The sequence below is a fragment of the Lithobates pipiens genome, unplaced genomic scaffold, assembly GCF_037356315.1.
Source record: "Lithobates pipiens isolate NorthernLeopardFrog02 unplaced genomic scaffold, aLitPip1_a1.2 Scaffold_19, whole genome shotgun sequence".
Lineage (NCBI taxonomy): Eukaryota > Metazoa > Chordata > Amphibia > Anura > Ranidae > Lithobates > Lithobates pipiens.
This window is the reverse complement of record NW_027507764.1, coordinates 240,948,792-240,976,051: the sequence shown is the minus strand read 5'-3', so window position 1 is coordinate 240,976,051 and position 27,260 is coordinate 240,948,792. Positions and strand designations below refer to the sequence as shown.

The 27,260-nt window shown below is 43.0% G+C and overlaps 1 protein-coding gene across 1 annotated transcript in view; it reads left to right on the top strand.

The window, feature by feature from the left end:
* PKD1L1 (polycystin 1 like 1, transient receptor potential channel interacting) overlaps positions 1–27,260 on the top strand; it is a 358,247-nt gene that overhangs the window by 154,001 nt on the left and 176,986 nt on the right. Inside the window, exons 18-22 of the mRNA XM_077491844.1 lie at positions 1,084–1,278; positions 7,275–7,520; positions 8,736–8,849; positions 17,069–17,226; positions 22,395–22,495. Coding sequence (XP_077347970.1) covers positions 1,084–1,278; positions 7,275–7,520; positions 8,736–8,849; positions 17,069–17,226; positions 22,395–22,495 — 814 coding nt within the window. The remainder of the gene's footprint in view (positions 1–1,083; positions 1,279–7,274; positions 7,521–8,735; positions 8,850–17,068; positions 17,227–22,394; positions 22,496–27,260) is intronic.

The following is a 27,260-nucleotide window of genomic DNA, read 5'->3' as shown; positions in this document are numbered from 1 at the left end:
TTTTTTTCAATGACCTCTTGCTTCACATTCTCTGGTTCATAACTTTATTCAGGGGGTAACGTGGATTAATCCTCCAGGTAGGTTACCCCTGAACCCTTGGGACTTAAATTTAGTCCTGCCAGCATTACAAAAGCAGCCTTTTGAGCCAATACAATATATTACCTTGGTCCTTTCGACAAGGAAATTCATTTTTTTGGTTGCCATATCTTCTGCAGGAAGAGTATCAGAGTTGTCTGCTCTTTTCTTGTAAAGAGCCATATTGGTTTATTCATAAGGGTGAGGTTGTATTGCGGCCTCATCCTGATTTCCTACCAAAGGTAGTATCAGTTTTTTATTTAAACTTACTTATTTACAAAGTTTTGAAACTGAAACAAAAAAACATATTTTTTTTCAAAATTTTCGGTCTTTTTTTATTTGTTTAGCAAAAAATAAAAAACGTAGAGGTGATCAAATACCACCAAAAGAAAGCTCTATTTGTGGGAAATAAATGATAAAAATGTAATTTGAGTACAGTGTAGCATGACCGCGCAATTGTCACTCAAAGTGTGACAACGCTGAAAGCTCAAAATTGGTCTGGGCAGGAAGGTGTTTAAGTGCCCTGTATTGAAGTGGTTAAAATAATTTTTACATTAGAAGGCTGGCAAGTCTACCAAGAGTCTGGTGTTATAGAAAGGAAAAGGGATAGAGCTCAGACTTGTAATAATGGTGTTGTGAACTTTGAAAATTCAATTTTTCCAAAATACTTACAGATATGGAGATCATGAATGGCTTATGCTTTTACTGCTTGTTCACCATATGTAAATACTTCAGTGTGCATGATCTGGGCACAGGCTCACTTTAACTTTAAAACATTTACAAAACACAGTAATTGGGGTTTACTATTAGTTTTTGCTAGTGTTATATAAATAATGTATTTAAACACATTGAATTGTAAACCTTGGTATAGTAAATCCATAGAGCCCAGTATCAAGAATTATTATTAACCGTAGTATTATTATGTACATACTAATTGTATGTGAAATGCAATATATGCTTAGCAGATGTTGTCAATCATTGACTTTTTTTTTGTATCCTTTCACCTAGGTAATGCCTGAAAGTGTGATGCTCATTTTCAATTTTGCTAAATCATCCCTTAAAGAGAGAGAAATTCCATTAAAGGAAACATTAGCTAAGAGCTTAATTACCCTGGTATCGACTGCCATGGAGGTGTCATCCAAATGGCCAGTCATGAAAAATATATTCATGGATGGAATGGATACTATTAGCGATTTGATGCTGGTAATGTTAATAATGTTAAAATGAATGGTATATTTGCAATTCCATTTTTTTGTTTAATGAATTAGGATATAAGCAGGATTATTGTAGGTGGTATGATTTACATTTTCAATGTGTTTTTGTTTGCCTTAAGATTAGATGCTTGCTGGATGGACTGCAATCTCAAAATTACAAAGAAATTTAAACTGATTGTAAAGGCTAAAGGTTTTTTACTTTAATTCATTCTCTGCATTAAGGTAAAAAAACTTTTAGGTGCAGTACCCTCCTTAAATACTTACCTGAGCCCAATCCCGATCCAGCCCTGTGCCCAAGAGCAGCAGCGCTGCACTCACTCTCCCTCCTCACTGGCCTTAATGAGAGCAGAGAGAGCCATTGGTTCCTGCTGTTGTCAATCAAATTCAGTGATGAGGGAGGAGGAGCGGGGCCGAGCCACATTATGTGTGTCAATAGACACATACAGTGTGGCTTAGGATCAAGCCCCCGCATGGGTGCCCTCTAGCAAATGGAGTATTCGGTATGGGGGAGGAGCCAGGAGTGGCAGTAAGGTACTCCAGGAGGAACCATTTCACAGAGCAGGCAAGTATAATATTTTGTTATATAAAAAAAAAAAAAAGAAAGATCCTTTACGATCACCAAACTCAAAAACAAAGTCACAGTGGCTTACTTTCACTGACTCTCAGCTCCCTCCAGGTCAGGGAAGTGGAGTAGAGGATATGCTAATTAATTAATGTTCAAGCAGAGGTAGGCAATCAATAGCACTTCCACTGCACATGCTTACACCATAGATTAGTCCTCATGCCTATGACCTTGACAGGTCCTTGTAAGTATACCTACAGGCTTTTGGATAAACTGAGCTTTTTTTTATTCCTTTACTGTATTTGCGTAGCCTGGGGAGCCCCCGAATGGTAGTTATTATTATAAAGAAATTATATAGCGCCAACAATTTGCACAGCGCTTTACAACGTTAGGGCAAACAGTACAGTTAGAATAAAATTCAATACAGGAGGAATCAGTGGGCCCTACTCGTTAGTAGCTACAGTATAATGCTATAATCAATCTCGGTTTAAGAGAATATCTATCTCTCTCTCTGTAAATCTTTATACATACGACTATATAGTATATAGTTACATAGTTAGTCTGGTTGAAAAAAAGACACAAGTTCATCCAGTTCAACCCACAGAAAAAAAAAACACAAACATACACAGAAAACCTCCATAGACACAATCCTCTACCCAAAGTCCAGATGATGCAGATGATCCAGAAGAAGGCAACAAAAAAAAACAGCAAAGCATGATCCAATTTGCTCCAGTGGGTAAAAAACTAATTCCTTCCTGATCCCCTAAGAGGCAATCAGATATTCCCTGGATCAACTTTTCCTATAAATATTAGTATCCAGTAATATTTTGTGCATTTATGAAAGAATCCAGGCCTTTTTTAAAACAATCCACTGAGCTGGCCAGAACCAGCTCTTGAAGGAGTCTATTCCATATTTTCACAGCTCTTACTGTGAAGAAGCCTTTCCGTATTTGGAGATTAAATATATTTTCCTCGAGATGTAAAGAGTGCCCCCTTGTCCTCTGTGATGACCTTGAGGTAAATAACTCCACACCAAGTTCACCATTTTGACTACTTTCGTATCTATACATGTTGATCATATACCCCCTTAATCTCCTCTTCTCAAGATAGAATAAATTGAGTTCAGCTAATCTTTTCTCATAGCAGAGCTCCTCCATGTCTCTTATCAGTTTGGTTGCCCTTCTCTGCAATTTCTCCAGTTACCCAATATCCCTTTTGTAAACTGGTGCTCAAAACTGAACTGCATATTCCACATGAGATCTTACTAATGATTTGTACAGGGAAAAATTATGTCTCTCTCTGCAGTCCATTCCTTTTTTTAAAATACAAAGCAAAGGATTTTGCTTGCATTGGAAACCACAGCTTAGCATCGCATGCTGTTTTTAAGTCTATGATCTTATTAAGCCTATAATACTGTGTGTGTGTGTGTGTGTGTGTGTGTGTGTGTGTGTATATATATATATATATATATATATATATATATATATATATATATATACACCTAACAAGTGGCTCAATAATCTATGAAAGTGTGTATACCCTGGTTTACTTGGAGAAACTGAAAGTTCGATTGGGCTTTAAGGTAAAGTAAGGCATACAGGAACCGGCCAAGATTGGAACCGTTAATGGACAGGCTGAATGTACCAAGTTAATCGATCAATCAACTTGGGTACAACCAGCCTTCTGGATTCACTTGCTAAAGCCACTAGCGATAATCACTGTCTTCTCCCAATGGCTTCCCCCTCACCCCCCATGGGAAAAGACAATGCCCCGGCAGGAGGGATTCCTGCATCAACACTGTCTGTGGTTGCAGGAAAGAAATTTGCTCTGTGTATAGCCAGCCTAATGCAAAATATATTTTATTCATACATCTTTTTCATTGAAAGAACCATGAGTTATACAACCAATAATTACAATGACCAAAAATGTGTTATACAAGGTGACAGTAGAGCCAGGGATAGAAATGAAGGAAAAGAAAAAGAGAAAAAAATTGAGTGGGTCTTGAGAAGAGAGTAGAGGAAGACCAGAACAAGAAGATTGTCTTTAACATTGACCTACAATCTCCAACAAATACAAATCTGGATTTCTTCTGATAAACACCCCCCCCCCCCCCACCCATTACTGCAATTGGGGTTGAAGTAACACAAAGCACACAGCCCAGCACACTTAAAATCCTTTTTTTTCTGTGATTTTAATTTTCAATCCACACCAAGGGAAGCATTCTCAGTAAGGAGTCAGCAATGGCAGTTCAGTTTTTTCCTTTAACAATACCATATATTAAAACAAACATTTTGCACTTCACTTAGAATTAACATGAACTACATTGATTTTGTCCCAGTCTTAAACTTAGCTTTACATTTGTAGATTTTTTTAAACTGATATTTGGAGATGATATAGAGCAGGAGTAGGCAAACTTTTGAGCTTAGTTTGACAAAAAATATTTTCAAAGAAATTGGGAGTGCCGATTTTATAACAAAACAAATTCAACTTCACACTCTCATTCAAGTAAATGCTGTAAACTACTTGAGTAGTAGTGAGAAATTACCATCCGGCACTCTCACGCCTCAGATCAGCCCCAATTCATGCACCTTCACACCTTAGATCACTGTCCCCCCTGCACATCTGTCCCACCTCTGTAACTTCCTGCACATCTGCCCCACCACTGTACCACCCCGCTCTTCTGTCCCACCACTGTAACCCCCTGCTCATCTGTCCCACCACTGTAACCCCCTTATTATCTGCCCCACCACTGTACTACCCTGCTCTTCTGTCCCACCACTGTAACCCCCTGCTCATCTGTGCCACCACTGTACCACCCTGCTCTTCTGTCCCACCACTATAACCCCCAGCTCATCTGCCCCACCAATGTTTCCCCTTTCTCATCTGTCCCAACACTGTACCTCCCTGCACATCTGCTCCACCGCTTTACCCCCATGCTCTTCTGTCTCACCACTGAACCGTCTTCTCATTTATCCTAACACGGAACTTATCTGCTCATCTGCCCCACCACTGTAACCCCCTTTCTCATCTGCCCCACCACTGTGCCTCCTGCCCATCTGTCCCACCGTACCCCCTGCTATTTTGCCCCATTTCTTTTCCCCCTGCTCATGTGTTCCACCGATGTACCTCCTTTCTCCTCTGTACATCTGTCCCACCACTGTACCCCCTGTTCCTTTACCCCACCATTGTAACCCCTTGCTCATCTGTCCCACCAATGTACCCTCTTTCTCCTCTGCCCCAACATTGAATCCCCCTGCTCGCCTTTCCCACCACTGTATTCCCCTTCTCATCTGCCCCACCAATGTACCTCCTGCACATCTGTCTTACCTCTTTACCTCCTGCACATCTGTCCCACCTACGTTCCCCCTGCTCATCTGCCCCACAAATGTACCTCCTTTCTCCTCTGCCCCACAAATGTACCTCCTTTTTCCTCTGCCCTGCCACTGTATCCCCTGTACATCTGCCCCACCTCTGTACCCCCTGCTTTTCTGCCCAACCACTGTAACCCCCTGCTCATCTGTTTCACCACTGCACCTCCTTTCATATCTACCCCACTGCTGTACCCCCCTGTGCATCTGCCCCACCTCTGTACCCCTGCTCTTCAACCCAACCACTGTAACTCCCTGCTCATCTGTCCCACCAATGCACCTCCTTTCACATCTGCCCCAATGCTGTACCTCCCTGCTCTTCTGTCCCACCACTGAACTCCCTTCTCATCTGGCCCCACACTGAACCCCTCCGCTCATCTGTCGCACCATTGTAACCCCCTGCTCATCTGCCCCATCACTGTAACCCACCGCTCATCTGCCTCATCCCTGTACCCCCCCTGCTTTTCTGTCCCACCACTGAACCCCTTCTCATCCATCCCACTATTGTACCTCCTGCACATCTGCCTCACCACTGTACCCCCTTGCTCTTCTGTCCCACCACGGTAACCCCGCTGCTCATCTGCTCCACCAATGTTTCCCCTTTCCCATCTGTCCCTCCCTGCACATCTGCTCCACGACCTTACCCCTATGCCCTTCTGTCTCACCACTGAACCATTTTCTCATTTGTCCTAACACTGAACTTATCTGCTCATCTGCCCCACCACTCTAACCCCCTTTCTCATCTGCCCCACCACTGTACCTCCTGCACATCTGTCTCACCTCTGTACTCCCTGCTCTTTTGCCCCATTTCTAACCCCCTGCTCATCTGTACCACCAATACACCTCCTTTCGCATCTGCCCCACTGCTCTACCCCCCTGCTTTTCTGTCCCTTCAATGAACCCCCCTTCTCGTCTGCCCCAACACCGAACCCCCTGCTAATCTGCCCCCTCAATGTTCCACTGCCAAAGTCCCTTCTCATCTCTTCCACCGCTGTACCCTCTTCTCATCTATGATATGCGTGCTATACAGAGTGGTGAAGGAAGGAAGCAGAGAAGAGAAACATCTACTCATCCTGCTGATCCACTTCTCTCATCCAGCCCACGTGCTTGTATGTGATGTCACATACAAGCATCTGGAATAGATGCACAATGATGAGCTCAGGTTGGGGGTATTTTCTGTGGGCCTGTGTGTAGAATCATAAGTTGGGCCTCCGCAGCTGAGGAAAAGTATGGAGCTCTGCGCCACAGCAAACGGGTGTGATTTTCATTGCGCTGAATACTGGCTCTGGCTTAAAGGTACACAGAGTGCAGGGGTTCAGTAATAAGTGATGCAAAGGTTCAGGAATAATTTCAACAAAGTACCCAGAAGCTCAACAGTAATTCCACAAACTGTCACCTGATTGAGGTTTTCTCAATCACAGTGAAATCCCTTCTTTCGGAGATTGGTAGTGGCAAGCAAGTGAGTCATCTTCCTCCCAGATGGTGGATGGGGCTAGCAGGACTGTGACTGGCCTTAGCAGTGGCCAATGACAGTCGTCCTCCTCCTGGATACAGGAACCCCCCCCCCCCCCCCTCCTTAGCAGAACTGCACCCAATCTCTTCCCCATCACAAAAGCTGACGATTGCAGCTACAGCAAAGTTAGAGAACCAAACAATGTTTCCCATCTTTTGCAATGTGTGGGGGCACAGTGTCACCCCCTCAGTGCATGCGTGGCGTGCGGAATTCTGAAATTGAAATGCATTAGTGTCTCACTGACACTTCCCTGCACTGCTCTGCTGATGGCGAGGGAGTTGAGTGCTGGCAAAAGAGGCTTTGAGTGCCGGGTTGATCCCTAATCTAGAGAATGCAGTTGAATAGGGATAATTTAAGGCAAATTACTAGCTACTTTGTTTACACCCTTTTATTATAATATGTAACTTGAACAAACTCTTTGGTGAAACGTGTAATGTATTAGCATTTTTGTATGTATAGAACTATTGTTATGATTTTCATTTAATGTATATTTTATATATATTAAAATTGTTCAACTTTTTTTTCTGCATTTTGTTTCACAGAAGCACATTATCTTAAACAGCAAGAAGCAGCAGTTCAGTCTTAGCACAAATTTTCTGGAACTTCAGACTAACATACATGAAAACTGTCAGAACTACATTCAAACAATTGGTCCTTCAACAGTTAATTTCCCAAAATTACTGGATACTTCATGCAGAACACATAATACTTCAGCTTTCACGTGTTACATAAGTCAGCTGATGTATTTCAAAGAAAAAAATAATTTCTGGGCAACACTGCCATTCGAGGTAGGTACACGTTGAAAAAAATGATATATTATATGAGCCTCTTAGATATATTATGTTAGTCTTGTGCTGTGTACACACTACTGGACTTTCCGGCAGAAAAGGTCAGATGGAATCATTTCATCGGATATTCTATTCCCGTCGTATGTCATCGCTTTGTAAACGAACAGACTTTGGTGTGATCGTGCGTAGGCAAGTCCATTTCAGCGGAGCTCCGTCAGAAAGACCTTCAGTGTTTATTCTGACAGAAAAAATGGTCGTGTGTACGCGGGAATTAGAGGAATGACCAAAGATAGATGTACTAAATGTAACTTGCAGTTTTGATAAGTAGAAGGGAGGAGGAGGAAGATGAAAAAAAGATAGATATTTATGTAATCGTTGGCAGACGAGATACGAGACTATTGTAAGATAAACAAACCATGAAATTAGAAGTTGGCTTACAAGCGCTCTACCTCTGCTTCTGGAAATGCATTTGAAAAGCATTTACTTATTTTGAGTTACTGAACAAACCGCTACAGTGGGTATAGAAAATAATCAACCCCCTTTAAAATAATCACATTTTGTTGCTTTGCAGCTTGAAATGAAGACAGACACAGTTTTTGTTTTATCCAGCTCTATTTACTCAGTGCAACGTATAACATCCAAGTGAAAGATATAACACCAACATGTCTGAAAAAAATAGAAAAACAAATCAAAAACAGAATTACTGAATTCAAAGCATAGTTGTCACTATAAAGCCAATGGATGAACTCAATGACCACACAATAAAATTATTTTGAAAGCTGCAACTTAACCACCTGATACTCATTACTTGTTAGTATATAAGAGGTAGTTTATATAAGTGACAGATTAAATCTATATAATGAAAGACATGAATATGTTGTAATCTGATAGGAAGTCAACCAACCAACCATTCTAGCAAAAAACATCTGGCTTTAGAATTATTTTTTTACCAACTTAGGCAAAAAAAACTTTTTTTAAATATAGGTAAGTGAATCTCTGAATAAGTATTCTAACTTCAAAAGAATGTTAAACCCCAAATATATTAAAATGAATATGATAGTTAGAAGTATGCAAGTTCTACAACAAAGAAAAGTTATGTACTGTTCTATGTAATAAACTATACTGTATAAAATAAACATTTTTTGATACAGTCATGTATGCATTTACAGCTGGAATTATTTCTGTTGGACATTGACTGATTTGAATTTTTTTTAGCTGGATAATGGTTTTACAAGCCTTAATTTATTTGACTGCCGCAGTAAAAGAAAGCTCAACAACAGAAATATTGTAACACCAGTGACAATGGAGATTGACAACAAAAAAACTCAAGTAAGTTAGTGATTACTTGTCTTAACAAACCTAAGAACTACTCTGAAATACATTTTGGAGTTTGGGCACATTGTTTGCAGGATTGTAGCTTTCATTGGGCCCAGTGTATTTGGATAGTTCACATATGATCAGGACTAGATTTTCATCACTTGGACCTATAGGCACACAACCTCTGGCACCCATAGGAACTCCTCACTGCTAAGATCACGTCTTTTACACAGAATATTTTCTTATTTTACTGGTCCTCAGACGGCTTAGAATTATGTGACTCTATAAATAAGTTTATGAGGTAACTGTATTTCTGCTGATGGTAGGAAATACAAAATGTGTGCTCAATAACTTTACAGGGAGGAGCAACCTCTAAGCTCTGCCACCTATAGGTACACAACTTTATGGTAACTCTTTTTTTTATTATTGATATGCTTAGAGAAGTTTGCACCCATTATGTTACACATACAGAGATCTGCATACAGTATATCTTCCTTGGAACTGTGGTGTCCACAAAACCAGCTAATGAGGATCTGATTAAAGTTTGGTTCCTGTAGCTCTACCAATATTTATGTGCAATGTATTTCAAATTGTCAGCAGCTACAAATTATAACAATATTTATAATACTACAGTGTAATGAGCTAGAGTAAAAGTAATGTGAACATTTGCCAATAGCACCAGATAACTCTGGACTGCCCTGGATTTTAAGACTGGCCCAGAGCTTCATCTAAAATTGGTGATGGGGGGGAGGGGCGTGTTAGTGGGGAGCTGTAACCATTCTTGCTTTGAAATTTGATAGGATTTTTTTTCGTTAAAAGCACTGACTATTGCATCATTTATTGGTAATTATACTCTTTGTTGCTTTTTATGTTATGCAGTTATATAGGTCTGATGCACATACCAAAATTGTATAGACTAATCACAGCAATCCCTATACTATACAGTATATCCTGTAGAAGTGGTAATTAGATTACAAGTATATTTTTGGAGTTTGGAAGGAAGTTGAATCACTTAAATGGAGCACAATCACATGGAAACATACAAACTTCATGTAGATTGGTTTCCTTGTGGGAACTGTGAACATAAGCCTCTACTGCAATTGAAGGGGGTGCTATATAAGGCCATGGGTTTCTTAAGGTACTCATGTAGGTCCTCATATATTCATCTTGGTTGCTTTTTCCATGAATATTCTCTTTGATCTTGTCAGGGCTGGGCTCAGCCCTTCCTTCTCTGAACTGGCCACTCAGATGTCGGCTAATTGCCAGCTCCTATCTCTACACATTGACTCACCTGTTGATGATATCCTGCTTGTCAGTCCTGCCTACTTAAGCCATCCAGCCCAGATGATCTCTGCTTTTGCCTTGGTCATGTCTCTAGAGATGCTCTCCTGTGTTCCTGTTAGACTTGCTTGGCTGACATTCCTTCTGGATCCAATCCTGCTTGCTGGTCTACTACACTCATCTCCGACTCCCTGACGTTTTCACTTGTCTGACTATCTGTTCCAGTTCCTGAACTCTGGCTATGTTTTGACTACGTTTACTCTGTTTACCTTTTTTTAATTATTATTAAACAAGTGAGATTTAACTGTACTTTTGACTTGGTCTGATTCATGGTTTCTGACAGTAGGCGAAGGCCATGAATTCAGAAGATGTAGTCAATCCACTTGTTGGTAATATTTTTTCCAGATTGGATGAACAGGATCACCACATGGATCAGTTTGCCATGGCGTTACAAATGCTCCTGAGTTGCACAGCTCACCTGGAATCTCCTATTGGGGCTGCTCCGGTACAAACTGTGTTGTAGTCCATCCCTGCTGCTGCTCTGGTCTCTGTGCAGGCACCCTCCTCAAATATTACCTCTATAAGAGGTATGTCTGGTTCCGCTCTGCTTCCCCAGTGATTTGGGGGCTGGGGAAGCAGAGATGCTGCCACAGGCGTTTCCCATGGACAGAAGCAAAGTAGGTTTTGTGACATCTTTGCTTTTTGAGAGAGCCTTGGCCTGGATAAACCCTCTATGGAAGAAGCAAAACCTGTTGTCTTGAGTTACCCTGAGTTTGTGGCTTCCTTTAAAAGGGTATTTGACGTTCCTTGTGGCTGCTTTTTCTCATGGTCTCTCGAATACCATCAAGGATGAGATGGCAACCTGAGATGTATCCACTGACCTGTAGAAGTGGATCACGTTTGCCATCCTCATTGACTCCAGACTCAAAAAAAGACTCTCTTTTAAGGAGCGCTTAAGGAAAGCTCCTGTATATTTGTCTCCAAGCTTTGCAGTCCCATCCTTGCCTCCCTCACCTCCAATGCCTCCTGGTGCCGAATCGGTCAGTGAAGATGAGCCCATGCACTTGGGCTTCACACATCTTTCTGCAGATGAGAGAACTCTTAGGGGGAGGGAGAGATTGTGCCTTTATTGTGGCCAGGCAGGTCACTATTTGAAGTCTTGTCTTACCCGTCCATGGAACGCCCTGAACCTTGAGGTCCTGTAATCAACAGACCTTAGGTGGCGTTTTTTCATCCCCAGTTATCCAGAAGGATAAGCTCTTGGTTTTTGTTACCTTGTTTGGGCTGAGTCGTCCGTCAAGATACAGGCTCTAATCAAACTAACTAACTTTGGGACTGCAGGCCTATTCATTGATGCTGCCTTTGTATCGAAGTACTCTTTTCCACTGCAGCTGCGTGAGACTCCACTTGCCATTAAGGCTCTTGACATGAGACCTCTACAGCCTGCCCATGTGACTCATGAGACTGTTCCGTTGTTCATGGCCATAGGGGCTCTTCACCATGAGATAATCCAATTCCAAGTTATTTCCTCACCTAAGTTTCTACTGGTTATTGGTTATCCTTGGTTACAGAGGCACAACCTCTCTTTTGTTTGGCTTTGTACTGAGGTTCTCTCCTGGTCGCCACAATTTAGTAAAACATGCTTCCAGAAGGTAACCAAGGTCCTGTGCACTTCTTCTCTCTCCTCCCTGCCAAAGGAGTACCGTGATTTTTGCGATGTCTTTGACAAAGGTCAAGCCGGTAGTTTGCCTCCACACCGGTCGTATGATTGCGCATTTGACCTTCAACCTGGTGCCATATCCCCTCATGACCGGGTTTACCCTTTGTCGGTCTTGGAGGTTAAAGGCCATGGAGGATTATGTTGCAGATACACTTTCTCGAAGTTTCACCCACAAATCCACGTCTCCTGCTGGTGCTGGTTTCTTTGTTGGTGCTGGTTTCTTTGTAAAGAAGAGGAGTGGTGAACTGAGACCTTGTGTTGATTATAGGAGTCTCAATCGTTTCACGGTTAAGAATGCCTATCCGATTCGTTTGATTACGGAGTTATTTGACTACCTCAAGGGAGCAACGGCTTTCACAAAGCTTGATTTGAGAAGGGCATACAATCTCATGAGGATTAAAGAGGGTGATGAGTGGAAAACTGTGTTTAATACTAGAACAGATCATTACCTCGTAATGTGTTTTGGCCTTTGTAAAGCCCCAGCAGTTTTCCAAGGATTTATTAACAATGTCCTTTGAAATTTTTTGCAGTTATGTGTGGTGGTTTATCTTGACGATATCCTCATATTTTCTAAGTCCCTGGAGAGCCACCACACAGATGTCTGTCGTGTGCTTCAGAAACGAATGCTGCATACACACGATCGGAATTCCATCGGAAAAACCATCAGAGCTTTTTCCGATGGAGTTCCGACTGAATTCCGCTCAAGCTGTCTTGCCTACACACGGTCACACCAAATTCCCATCGTTTAGAACGCGGTGACATACAACACATACGATGGGACTAGAAAAGGGAAGTTCAATATCTTCCGTCACGAAGCTGAATCTGAGCATGCGTGATTTTTGCCGTGTCAGAATTGCATACACACGATCGGAATTTCCGATAGAAAGTTTTTCCGTCGGGAAACTTGAGAACATACTATCAATTTTTCGCTGGTGGAAATTCGGACAGCTAAATTCTGTGCATACACACAGTCGTATTTTCCGATGAAAATCTCTCATCTGTATTTTTCTGGCCGGAATTCCGATTGTGTACGCGGCATAAGAGAGAACAATCTCTATTGTAAATTGGAGAAGTGCAAATTCCATCGTGAATCATGTCATTTCCACTGCTGGTTTTTCAATGGACCCAGAGAAACTTTCAGCAGTCTTACAGTAGCCCTGACCCACAGGTTTACATCCTCTGCAGCGTTTTCTTGGCTTTGCCAACTATTATCGTTAGTTTATACTGATTTGACCAGAAAGGACGTTAACCCACAGTGTTGTTCTCCGGAGTCCATTAAGGCATTTGAGTGTCTCAAGGCTGCCGTTGTTTCTGCTCCTGTGTTGGCACATCCTGATCCTATGTTAACTTTTATCCATGAGGTTGATGCTTCTAAGACTGGAGTTGGCACCCTTCTGTCTCAGTGTCCTACCTCTGAGAGCGCAATGCATCTTTGTGGCTACTTTTTCCAAGAAATTGTCACCTGCAGAGTGCAATTACGAAATTGGTGACAGAGACCTGTTAGCAATCATTTTAGCCCTGAAAGAATAGACATCTCCTCGAAGGTACCTCTGTGCTGCTTCTCAATCTTACTGATCATAAGAATCTCACATTCTTGTCTGAGGCTAAACGCCTCTCTCCCAGAAGGGTGCGATGGGCTCTTTTCTTGTCTAATTTCAATTACATTGTCTCATTCTTACCCGGTACTAAGAACGTAAGGGCTGACGCCTTGTCACGATAATTTTCTTACACGTCTAAGATGGAGTCGGTTCCGGTACCTGTGATTCCTCCTGATATCCTGGCTAGGGTTCGCACCAGTCTCACTTCTCCTTTGGGTGACAAAATTCTTGCTGCTCATTGTATTCCACTTAAGAAGTTGCCCACTTCTAAGGAACTGGCTTCCATTTTTCCTCGGGAGATCTTTCGCTTACAAGGTGATGGTCTCGGAAAGGGGTAGTCAGTTTGTGTCCCGGTTCTGGCGAGCCTTTTGTGCACAGTTGGGAATTCAGCTTCTCCTCTGTGTATCAACCGCAGTCTAGTGGGGCCACAGTACGTGCCATTCAGTTCTTAGAGCAATTCCTACATTGCTATATTTCTGACCATAACAACTGGTCAGGCCTCTTACAGTGGGTGGAGTTTGCTCACAATAGTGCCTTGAATTCTGCTTCCCGTTTGTTCCCGTTTATGTTGAACTATGGTTTCCAACCTTCCATGTTGCCTGACTCATTAGTTCTGCAGAGTATTCCTGCGTTAGAGGAGCATCTCCATGGTCTTTGTTCTACTTGGGCACAAGGCCAGGAGACTTTGCCACATGCTAATGATAGGTGCAGACTCCATGCTGACCGCAGATGCCTGCCTGCGCCTTCCTACCAGGTTGGGGACAGGGTCTGGCTGTCATCTCGTAACCTCCGACTTCGTGTTCCCTCTCTGAAGTTCGTACCTTGGTTTATTGGACCTTTCTGCATTCTTTGAAGGATTAACCCAGTGACTTACGTATTAGACCTTCCTTCTAATATGTGTATCTCAAATTTTCATGTCTCCTTATTAAAACCTTTGGTCTGCAACCGCTTTACCACCTCTGTACCTCATCCTCACCCTGTACAAGTTGAGAACCATGAGGAATATGAAATACAATCCATTGTTGACTCCTGAAGGTTCTGTGGGCGTATACACTACCTGATGCATAGGAAAGGGTACGGTCCGGAGCAACGCTCTTGGGTCTGATCCTTGGACATACATGCCCCTGTCTTCCTCCATGATTTCCATAGATGTTTTCCCCTCAAGCCTGGTGGTCCTCCGAGGGGGAGGGGTCATTGATGAAGGGGTACTGTCAGGGCTGGGCTCAGCCCTTCCTTCTCTGAGCTGGCCGCTCAGCTGTTGGATAATTGCCAGCTCCTATCTCTCCACAGTGACTAACTACTTAAGCCGTCCAGCCCAGATGATCTCTGCCTTCACCTTGGTCACATCTCTTGAGACACTCTCCTGTGTTTCTGTTAAAGACTTGCTTGGCTGACATTCCTTCTGGCTCTAGATCCTGCTTGTGGTTCTACTACCCTCATCTCTGGCTCCTTGACGTTTGGCTTGTCTGACTATACGTTCCAGTTCCTGAACTCTGGCTATGTTTTGACTAAGTTTACTCTGTTTACCTTTTTTTATTATTATTAAAGAAGTGATATTTAACTGTACTTCTGTCTCAGTCTGATTCATGGTTTCTGACAGATCTTCACTTACACAATCCAAACAAGTGGCCACTGCCCCCACTTATAACTGGTCTTTGCAGCAAGGAGCACTTGAAGGGTGATGTATGTCAAACAAATACAAGGAGTTCTAAGCTCAAACTTACCAAACAACCAACCAGCCACCAACCAAATTGACCTGTCTAACAATATGTGTTAAGATCAGGGGTTTAGTCTGCACACATTTGCAAATACATGCGTAAGCTACAGGCCCCGTCAAGGCATCCTGTTTTATGTAGTCTCTAACTCTAACTTCAGTAAGTTTCCACAATAAGAGCACATGCATTTTCATGGCTAGGCAGAGGGCCTAATCACCTATATAAGAAAGTATAGTTTCAACGTTTGCTTGTATGTCAACAATGCCTGTCACTACATTTTAAACATGGAGGAGTTTTTAAACTTGAAAAATGTATCTTAAAGTGGATGTAAACCCGAATTTTTGATGTCATAATGTAGAGTATAAGATTGCCTATCATTTGAGCCCAGTCTTGCCACAAAGAGTTAATCCATCTCTGAGCAATCCTCTTTTATTGTTCAGTCAGATAATTTTTGACAAACAGAGAAAAACTTTGTCAAATACTCCCCCTTGCTGTGAGTGAAAGGTGATTTATATATCTTGTGCACTAGCCTAAGAGACATGCATTATTTTGTAATTCCCTCCCACTCCTTTCTTCTGCTGCTCTGCCAGAATTGGATGTTTCCCATCTCAGCATGATTGGGCATGCTGAAGTCATGTGGTTACTTTCCTGTCTTTTCACTGGATCTTAGAGATCATAGCAGAAGTTCAGTGTAAGAAACACACAGGACAATATGAATATTTGTAAATAAGGGGAGATCAATGCGCAAACCAATAGGAGAAAAAAAATCAACAGGCAGCTGCCAACATCAAGGTGTTCCCACACCAAAACAACAAGCTACTATTTATGGGTATGAATGTGGCGCTTACCAATCTCTAATCTGACAATACATATAAATATAACTATATAAATGGTCCTCTGAAGGTACTATGAGAAAAGCAGCTCCACAGGAATAAAAAAAGCGTCTGGGGCTTGATATCTCATAGATAATGAAGACAGCAATCAAAATATTAACAGCCTCCACTAATCAATGAGCAATACTCTTCTTCCCCTTCAATCATACAGTTGTGAGGAAGCAAGGAGAAAACCCGACAATACACACTCTTACAGACCTCAAACTCACTGTCAGTCGACTCTCTAAAAAGCTAAATTGACTCAATAGTGCACTATAAAATTGCACTATATTTTTATGAGAACACTTCTTTTATTATGAGAGCCTATTTATACGGATCACTGAGGTTCTATTGATTATTGAGGTTTATTTTTTATTGAGCACTATTGAGTCAATTTAGCTATTTAGAGAGTCGACTGACAGTAAGTTTGAGGTCTGTAAGAGTGTGTATTGTCGGTTTTCTCCTTGCTTCCTCACAACTCTGTGATTGAAGGGGAAGAAGAGTATTGTTCAATTGTTCATTGATTAGTGGAGGCTGTTACTATTTGATTGCTGTCTCCATTATCTATGAGATATCAAGCCCCAGACGCTTTTTTATTCCTGGGGAGCTACTTTTCTCATAGTACCTTCAGAGGACCGTTTATATAGTTATATTTATATGTATTGTCAGATTAGAGATTGGTAAGCGCCACATTCATACATATAAATATTAACAATATGCATATTGACAAGGTGTTGAAGTGGGCGGGGAGTCTACTGACATCATGACTTCACCTACCGAGCTCCAGACAACAGACCCACCCACAGAATATGCAGTTTTTCGGGTCTCATAACAGACAGAGGGGAGACATTTGACAGGTAAAGATACATGCAGGAGGCATGTATATCCTTCTAGATAACCCCTATGTCAGTATTTTAGAAAGGATGACATTGGGTTTACATCCACTTTAATGGAGAGACATGTATACACTGACTGTGACTTTTTTATTGAAATGAAAAAGGGGAGGATGAAACATCTGATTGGTTAATCTGTTAACCTTTTTTAGAATACACTATTGAACCAAACCCAATTTTCATTATTTCGGGACAAGATAAATTTTCATCATTTTAACACAACTACTGATGCTAAACATGCGGCTTTAAGAATAATGGTTACATTTCATGATACTGGATCTAGAACCTTTCCTGTCTTACTTTTGATGAGGTAAGGAGCACTATGTTTAATACTTATTAAATTTGCTAAATACTGTACAATATAATGAAATGTGTATACTAGAATTATTGCATTTGTACTGAAAGGAACATGATTTAAAGTTTTTCTTCATATTTTTAAATGTGTTGAAAAGCAGTAGTCCTGTGTTTATTGTATAATGACATGTCAGATCTTTAGCTCAGTTTACTGACCACTAGGTTTTTAAATCAGATCAATGACCTGTGTTCTGTAGTGCTACTAACCTATTGGGAATTGTCTCTAGGCACATCCCTGCATTCCTAACTGCAACAGAGATACTTCTTAATAGACCCCTAAGCCTTCCCAATTTTTTTGTGAATTATGTTTATTCGGTCAAAGGACTGGTTCCACTGCTTTTTACTTCCTAAGCCTCACTATTGGTCTGTACAACTGCCTCTCATAGTGTTGGACCAATAATGAGGCTCAGGTGATGAGAACTGGTCAATTTAGTTATTGTTAGAGAGGTTCTTGAAACTGATGTGGGCAACACTACATTAACATTTCTAGACCATAGCAATATTATAAATTGAGCACAAATGTTCACGTTTAAAGTTGCTCACAATTAATGTTTTTAAATATATTCTTAGGAAATAAATTAAATTTTTGATGATTAGAAACTTAGGGGGTTATTTATGAAAGGTAAATCCACTTTGCAATGAGTGGAAGCTCTGCTGATTTTATCATCCAATCATGTGCAAGCTAAAATTATTTTTTTTATTTTCCTTGCATATCCCCCTCGGATCTACAGCAACTTTACTTCCAAGTGCACTTGCAGTGCAAAGTGGATTTTCCTTTAGTAAATAACCCCCTTAGTGTCTTTAGTTTTAGTTTTTCACTGAAACTGAGAAAAGAGAAATGGATGTTTCTAGCCTGGAGTTGACTCAAAGTAAATACCAATATAACACATTAATTGTGCTGCTACTAGTGCTGCTAATCTACTGTTGCAGTGCTGCTCTTACCACTCCACCCTCAAAAATTGTCAGCCAGTTCAGTCTCTGTAGCATGGATCTTTCAGGTCCTTGGCACGTTTCCCTACAATTTGCCTGTAATGATACTCACATTTATTCAGTTGGGGTTGTAAGCTCAAGCCTATGTGATATAATTTACTTCCAGCAATCTTTGCAATTACACTTTCATTATATTTTGCGGATCTGCTACCTGCCATTACTTTGCTTTTGGATGCATGACTTATGTATCTGATAGCTAAAACTTATACCTTCTTTTAGTTTATGCTTGTTACCATAGTTTTCCTTCTGAATGCATGCAATTCAGTTGAACTTTAAATGTTCCTTGAGGTTATTGCTTTGATTGATATGACTTTATTTTAAGGTGCAATGTGGTAATAATATGTTTAACCAAGTTGTAATTGTGGACGGCAGGGATTATCAACAGTGCCAGTGGATACATGTTTTCCTTCCATCCTCTATGCTAATGGCGTCCTTTGGTATATATGTACAATAACAGGTTTGGTGGATAGGAACAGTCAATGCTGGGACAAGGTCACCTAGAGCCCAGGACAAACATGCCAAATTGCGCCCACCCCATCATGTATGAGCATTATGTATCAGCAAACCCTACCCCCTCAAAAAAAATGGAATGCTAATCTGCATGCTCACCCCCTAACCACCCAGCTTAAATCCTCTGTCCCCATATGCCCCCAGCACAAATCCCCCTCCCCAAAATAAATAAATATTCCCCCTCCTAGCACAAATCCTGTCGCCCTCAACTTTCCGCTCCAAGCACAATCATCTCCCCTCCCACACTCTCATCCCCTCTTCCAGCACAAATTCCCCTCTGCAATCCCCTATCCTAGAAAAAATCCCCCCCACAAATTTCCCCTCCTAACACAAATTCAAATTTCCTCCAATCACTCCTACTAGCACAACACACCCCTCAAAAAAAAAAAAACTAGCATATTACTTTTATAGCACAACCCCCCAATCCCCCCTCATTCCTAGCACACCTCCCAAAATCTGCCCTTCTAAAACAATTCTTAACCCCTGCCACCCCACCATATTCCCCCACCCAACACACGGGCCTGGGGACAATCCTTCCTATTGTGTGTTTACAGAGGTGTATAATTTCATTAGTGGTTTACTTTGATTCTTTTTCACTTTTTTCATGGGAAAGGGTATTTCTCAACCAAACTGGGTTGTTAACAGGGGTGGACTGACCAGTCAGTCACTCAGGCGCCGCCCGAGGACATTAGGGGCCCGGACTCGGCCACATGAGAGGCCACTTGCAGCGGCTGAATTACATGCCGCGATGCCGATAATAACACTGCTAACTGTGCGCTGCTCCCCACGGGCCCCTCCTTCCCTCCCGTCCGTCCTAGGTGCTTGTACTGTATGCGTCATGACATCACCTGGGACAGACGAGAAGAGTGGAGGGGCTGGCAGGGAGCAGCACGCTGTTAGAAGTACTATTATCGGCATCTGGTGACTCGGTGAGTGAAGCCGAGACACCAGGGCTGCTACACGTGATGGGGGGAGTGTACAGATGTAAGGGCCCCGGGTCCCCCCACCCCCCAGTGTCCTCCTGGCTGTGTGTGTGTCCCCCTATTTGCATGTCCTCCTGTGCTGTGTGCGTGTCCCCCTGTGTGCGTGTCCTCCTGTGTGCATATCCTCCTGTGTGCGTGTCCCCCTGTGTGCGTGTCCTCCTGTATGCGTGTCCGTTCTCCCTCCAGTGTCCCCCTGTGTGTGTGCGTGTTCTCCCTCCAGTGTTCCTGTGTGTGTTTGCGTTTTCCCTCCAGTGTCCCCCTGTGTGTGCGTTCTCCCTCCAGTGTCCCCCTGTGTGTGCGTTCTCCCTCCAGTGTCCCCCTGTGTGTGCGTTCTCCCTCCAGTGTCTCCCTGTGTGTGCGTTCTCCCTCCAGTGTCCCCCTGTTTGTGCATTCTCCCTCCAGTGTCCCCCTATGTGTGCATTCTCCCTCCAGTGTCCCCCTGTGTGTGCATTCTCCCTCCAGTGTCCCCCTGTGTGTGTGTTCTCCCTCCAGTGTCCCCTGTGTGTGCATTCTCCCTCCAGTGTCCTCTGTGTGTGCGTTCTCCCTCCAGTGCCCCCTGTGTGTATGTTCTCCCTCCAGTGTCCCCTGTGTGTGTGTGTTCTCCCTCCAGTGTCCCCTGTGTGTGTGTGTTCTCCCTCCAGTGTCCCCTGTGTGTGTGTGCTCTCCCTCCAGTGTCCCCTGTGTGTGCATTCTCCCTCCAGTGTCCCCCTGTGTGTGTGTGCATTCTCCCTCCAGTGTCCCCCTGTGTGTGTGTGCGTTCTCCCTCCAGTGTCCCCCTGTGTGTGTGTGCCTTCTCCCTCCAGTGTCCCCCTGTGTGTGTGTGTGCGTTCTCCCTCCAGTGTCCCCCTGTGTGTGTGTGTGTGTGCGTTCTCCCTCCAGTGTCCCCCTGTGTGTGTGTGCGTTCTCCCTCCAGTGTCCCCCTGTGCGTGTGCGTGCATTCTCCCTCCAGTGTCCCCCTGTGTGTGCATTCTCCCTCCAGTGTCCGCCTGTGTGTGTGTGTGTGTGTGTGTGTGTGTGTGTGTGTGTGCGTTCTCCCTCCAGTGTCCCCCTGTGTGTGTGTGTGTATTGTCCCTCCAGTGCCCCCCTGTGTGTGTGCGTTCTTCCTCCAGTGTTCCTGTGTGTGTTCTCCCTCCAGTGTCCCCCCCCCGTGTGTGTGTGTGTGTGTTCTCCCTCCAGTGTCACCCCGTGTGTGCGTTCTCCCTCCAGTGTCCCGCCGTGTGTGCGTTCTCCCTCCAGTGTCCCCCCGTGTGTGCGTTCTCCCTCCAGTGTCCCCCCATGTGTGCGTTCTCCCTCCAGTGTCCCCCCGTGTGTGCGTTCTCCCTCCAGTGTCCCCCCGTGTGTGCGTTCTCCCTCCAGTGTCCCCCCGTGTGTGCGTTCTCCCTCCAGTGTCCCCCCGTGTGTGCGTTCTCCCTCCAGTGTCCCCCCGTGTGTGCGTTCTCCCTCCAGTGTCCCCCCGTGTGTGCGTTCTCCCTCCAGTGTCCCCCCGTGTGTGCGTTCTCCCTCCAGTGTCCCCCCATGTGTGCGTTCTCCCTCCAGTGTCCCCCCCGTGTGTGCGTTCTCCCTCCAGTGTCCCCCCGTGTGTGCGTTCTCCCTCCAGTGTCCCCCCGTGTGTGCGTTCTCCCTCCAGTGTCCCCCCGTGTGTGCGTTCTCCCTCCATTGTCCCCCTGTGTGTGTGTTCGTTCTCCCTCCATTGTGCCCCTGTGTGTGTGTGCGCGTTCTCCCTCCAATGTCCCCCTGTGTGTGTGTGTGCGTTCTCCCTCCAGTGTCCCGCCGTGTGTGCATTCTCCCTCCAGTGTCCCCCTGTGTGTGTGTGTGCGCGCGTTCTCCCACCAGTGTCCCCCTGTGTGTGTGTGTTCTCCCTCCAGGGTCCCCCTGTGTGTGTGTGTGTGTGTGTGTGCATTCTCCCCCCAGTGTCCCCCTGTGTGTGCGTTCTCCCCCCAGTGTCCCCCTGTGTGTGCGTTCTCCCCCCAGTGTCCCCCTGTGTGTGCGTTCTCCCCCCAGTGTCCCCCTGTGTGTGCGTTCTCCCCCCAGTGTCCCCCTGTGTGTGCATTCTCCCCCCAGTGTCCCCCTGTGTGTGCGTTCTCCCCCCAGTGTCCCCCTGTGTGTGCATTCTCCCTCCAGTGTCCCCCTGTGTGTGCATTCTCCCCCCCAGTGTCCCCCCGTGTGTGCGTTCTCCCCCCAGTGTCCACCTGTGTGTGCGTTCTCCCTCTAGTGTACCCATGTGCAGGTGTAGCTTGAGTGTTGGGATCAAGGGGGCCCCATGATCTTCTATTGCCCGGGGGCCCCATGAGTTGTTAGTCCGCCCCTGGTTGTTGTTAATGGATTTTTCAGAGTACAGAGCCCTGCTAGTTTTATGGGTTAAGGGTTTTTATAGTCTGTTTATTTTAGTTTAATAAAAATTTGATTATAATTAATGCTATATTGATAATTATGGGTGTACAAATCCATTTCTCTTTTCTCAGTTTCAATTTAGCATCTTGGGATTGGTTACCCTGGGCTGTCATAATGTATTTATTTGTGGTGATAGATAAATATTCTGTGATCCATGTAAGAGATATCCAATTATATTAAGAAATTTGTTATTTTTTGTAGCTGGATGAAAAGGTGACATATTTTTTGTTATTATCTTTTTTTTTAACAGATACTCCAAAAAACCCACTCCTCTGAATTTCAATTTTAAGCAAGTTCGTTCTTTGGAAGAAAATTCTACGCAGATATTTATTCCGGCTGACTATTTAAAAGGTAGCTTTTAGTGTCTGAATTCCTTGAATTGCAAATATAGCAATGAAACAAGAAGCACAATGTTCAGCATGTCTGCTTTATTAACAAAATATGTCTTTATACAAACTCTTCATTGATGCACCTATTTTTTCTAAGCCAGGGATACCTAACCCTGCCTAAAAGCATGGGGGGTTGATTTACTAAAAGTGGTGAGTGCAAAATCTGGTGTAACTGTGCATGGTAGCCAATCAGCTTCTAACTTCAACTTGTCCATTTACGCTTTGACAAAAAGACCTGGAAGGTGAATGAGTTCTATGCAGAGCTGCACCAGATTTTGCAATCTCCAGATTTAGTAAATCAAATTTAAAAAAACCCCACAAAAACAGCCAACATCAGGGAACAACTATGGGTACTTTAACCACTTAAGGACCGCCCGTCGCAGTTTTACGTCGCTAATTTGAAGAGGAATATCGTTGTTATGGCAGCAGCTAGCTGCCAGAACCCCGGTATCCTTCTTCAGCCGGTGGTCCGATTTCAGATAAAAGTGGTCTCTGTGGAGGATTTGCCGTGAGATCATTTTTATCGGCGGCAGGAGAGGGGCCCACCCCTCCCACCGCAATCCATTGCCCTCTGCTGATTTCTGGAGCCATCATTAGCAGCGGAGGCAATCGGATCCTTCTCCTGGCTTGGTATAGAGACGAGTGAGAGGAAGATGACCCCCACCCATCTCCATATCATTGCAGGGCAGACGCGACATCAAAACGCCACATCCACCTATAGCTCTTAAAGGGCCTTTTTTTTTTTCAAATGACAATTTTTTTTTTGTATTTTAGTGTAAATATGAGATCTGAGGTCTTTTTGACCCCAGATGTCATATTTAATGCCGTATACACACGACCGGTTTTCCCGTCTGAATAAACTCTGAAGGTTTTCTGACAGAGTTCCGAAGGAATTCCGCTGAAACTGTCTTGCGTACACATGATCACACCAAAGTCTGACCGTCAAGAACACGGTGACGTACAACCCGTACGACGGGACTAGAAAAAGGAAGTTCAATACCAGGTGCGCCACCCTTTGGGCTCCTTCTGCTAATCTCGTGTTAGCCGAAATTTGGTTAGATATGATTCACGTTTTTCAGACTCTTGCTTTTCAGATCGTTTGAACTGCTGTTCAGTTTGTACTTGTGGGTTTTCATCTGTTCCTCAGTGCGTGCAGTCAGTTCGTATCTGTTTTTAAGTGCATTCTTGTCCACTCATTGCTGATTTTCAGCTCGCTCTTCACAGGCCTTGCTATTCTTCAGTGCGTTCTGTTAAGTTCTTTCTGACCAGCCGACTGTTTTGAAACCATGTTGCAGTTACGTACTCGTCGTACAGTTCGTGTTATGTGGGGGCTTGGTGTTGGGGTTCATCCTTTGACCCAAGCCCAGTCCATAAACAGGGCGAGGAGGAGTTCATGGACCAAGAATTGGTTACCCCAGCGTGACCAATTCTCTCATATGCCTTTGCTTCATGAGATTCAGAAGAATAATCCTGATGATTTTAGGAACTTTCCCTTGGTGACGGACCCCGTTTTCCACCATCTGTTGGATTTGCTCACCCCTTTAATTATGAAGCAGGACACCTGCATGTGGCAAGCCATCACTCCAAAGCAGAGGCTGGTCGCCACCTTGCGGTACTTGGCGACTGGGAGAAGTCTAAAGGACCTCAAGTTCTCGACAGGCATCTCCCCCAGGCTCTGGGTATCATTATTCCAGAGACATGTTCTGCCATTATTCAGGTCCTGCAGAAGGATTATATTAAGGTAAGTTTTCACCTTTAACATCACATTATATTTATTTAATATTTGCTAATGTATTGTTTTGTATTTATTTAATCATTCCCTAATTACCATGATTGGAATGTGCTGTGAATGTCCCCTTTATCCTCATGTATGCAGTAAGCTTTTAATGCTCCTTTTTTTGCCTACATGCATATATGCCTTCACTAACCTCCCCAGCATACTATCCTGGGTCCATATACACCTATAGCCTAGTCCCTTAACAATGTATTTTGTCAGTTCCATTGTAGCGCTTTACCCAAAACACACCCTAAAATGTGTACAATTATGATGTTTGTCCTTAAATTCAGGCAGAGTGCCAGAGGCTTTTTTTTGGGTTCCAAACTCAGCTCAGACCCTCCTCCCCTAAGATTTTTGCAATGGGACATCAGAGGGGGTGAGTAATCTGATAAGTGGACCTTACATTTTTGTCTTGAAATACTCCTTAAAATGAATGTTATACTGATGTTGGCCAAGAATGTTTGTGTCTAATCTGTTTGCAATGTTATGTGCAAAAGTACTTATATTTTTTTTTCTGTTTTGACTCCACAGTTTCCTTCAATGCCACAGGAATGGCATCCCATTTTGCCGAGTGGAGCGGCTATAGATGGAAAGCACGTCCACATTGTACCACCACCCCATTCAGGGTCTTACTATTATAACTATAAGGGGTTTAATAGTATAGTGTTAATGGTGGTGGTGTCGGCATAATATGAGTTCCTCTATGTTGACGTGGGGAAGAATGGCCAGATGTTGGATGGAGGAGTCTTTGCCCAGATGGAGTTTTACCAACGTCTCCAGACTGGTGGTCTGGCATTGCCACCTGATGCAGACAATGTGGAAGGACTCCCGTTCGTCTTTATTGCTGATGAAGCGTTCGGTCTGGGCAAGCACCTGATGAGGCCGAAGAGGACGATGGCGGAGGAGGCAGCACTGGGCCTCATTAGAGAAGCAAGTGATGTCCTCAGAAGCCCCCCAATGCTGAAGAGGCCTATGGCTGCTATCTAGCCAAAGGTTGCTGAAATTGGAGGAGGACCAACGCCTCCTCTGTGAGGGAATTATTTGTGAAGCCCTTCAGCAGCTGAAAGCTGCAGGGAAGCGTGGAGGGAAGGCTGCAGCGAAGAGAAGAAAGTGATGACCTGGCTTCAGTCTAGTCTGACAGAAGACGCAGGCTGGTGTAGTACCATAGCCTGGGGACAGATATGTCATCTGCTGTTGGTCCCAATCTCTGGGATTCCTGGACCAGATTGTGCTCCAAATTATATGGACTGCTCAAGCCACCAATTTTATTTTCCACAGACTTGATGTATGCCCTGGGGGCCAAAAGGCTTTGCAAATTCCAAAGGTTTCTCTAGCATTGCCTTCCTCTTTATTTTGTTATCAGCCAGAATAAATGGAGATTTTATTTTCTGAAAATACTTGCCTGCTTTTCTACAAAAAGGACAGTTTGTGAGTAGGCAGGTACATTTCTAAAAGACAATGTCAAATTAACAAGGGACACCAACCTCCTTCAGGTTAATAAAAAATACAAGATAATAATGTTATTGTGGTAACTTGACACATAAAAAATAAAATTATATATGGAAATCGCTAGAAAATAATTTTTCAATGCTCCAGAAAAAAAAGGAAATCTTGATGAAATGAAGAAAATAAATAAAAGACTATAAACATTTTTATAAACATTATTATGGAGATCGTGCTTTTAAAAATGAAAAGCTTATTCATGAGATCAGGAAAAATAATCAAGAAATAAGTTTGTGTGAACTCTGTGTGAATATGAGTAGCAAAACAACTTCATTATTCTAGCATTAAAAGAAGATCACAGAATTTTCTGCGTGAGGAATGTGCTAGCTCCATTACGAATGCTAGTTTTACCACACCAAGCGCTTCCGTCTCGTACTTGCTTCAGAGCATGCTTTGTTTTTGGTAAGTCAGAACAGCATACCGACGAGCGGTTTTCCTGATAGAACATGTTCTAAATATTTCCAACGGAAACCAATTCCTATTTCTAGGTCCGTCAGAATTTTTGACGTAAAAAGTTTGATGGGGCATACACGCAATTGGAATATACGATGAAAAGGTCCAGATTTTTTCTGTCGGACATTCCACTCGTGTGTACATGGCATAAGAGGTCCTGTCATGCTTGTTTTCTATTACAAGGGATGTTTACATTCCTTGTAATAGGAATAAAAGTGACACAATTATTTTTTTTTAATTAATTTTTCTTAAAATAACAGTGCAAAAATACATTTTAAAATAAATGAGAAAAAAACTTTTTAAAACACGCTCCGTACCGCCAAGCTCATGTGCAGAAGCGAATGTATACGTGAGTAGCACGCGCATATGAAAACTGTGTTTAAACTGCAAACGTGAGGTATCGCCGTGATTGGTAGAGCGAGAACAATAATTCTAGCCCTAGATCTCCTCTGTAACTCAAAATATGCAACCTATAGAATTTTTTAAACGTCGCCTATGGAAATTTTTAAGGGTAAAAGTTTGTCGCCATTCCACAAGCGGGCGCAATTTTGAAGCATGACATGTTGGGTATTAATTTACTTGGTGTAACATTATCTTTCACAATATAAAAAAAAAATTGGGCTAACTTTACTGTTGTCTTATTTTTTAATTCAAAAAAGTGTATTTTTTCCACAAAAAAATATGCTTGTAAGATCGCTGTGCAAATACAGTGTGACAGAAAGTATTGCAACAACCACCAATTTATTCTCTAGGGTGTTAGAAAATATATATATATCATGCTTGGGGGTTCTAAGTAATTTTCTAGCAAAAAATTTTTTTTTAACTTGTAAACAACAAATCTCAGAAAGAGGCTTGGTCCTTAAGTGGTTAAAGAAATAGTAAAAGGTCATAAGCTGACCTGAATAAGTATTCATTTTGTTGGTGATTTTCAATAAATTATAGAGAAAGGATTGGCTAAGAAAAGTTACAGAGAAATTATGTAGTATCTTTAATA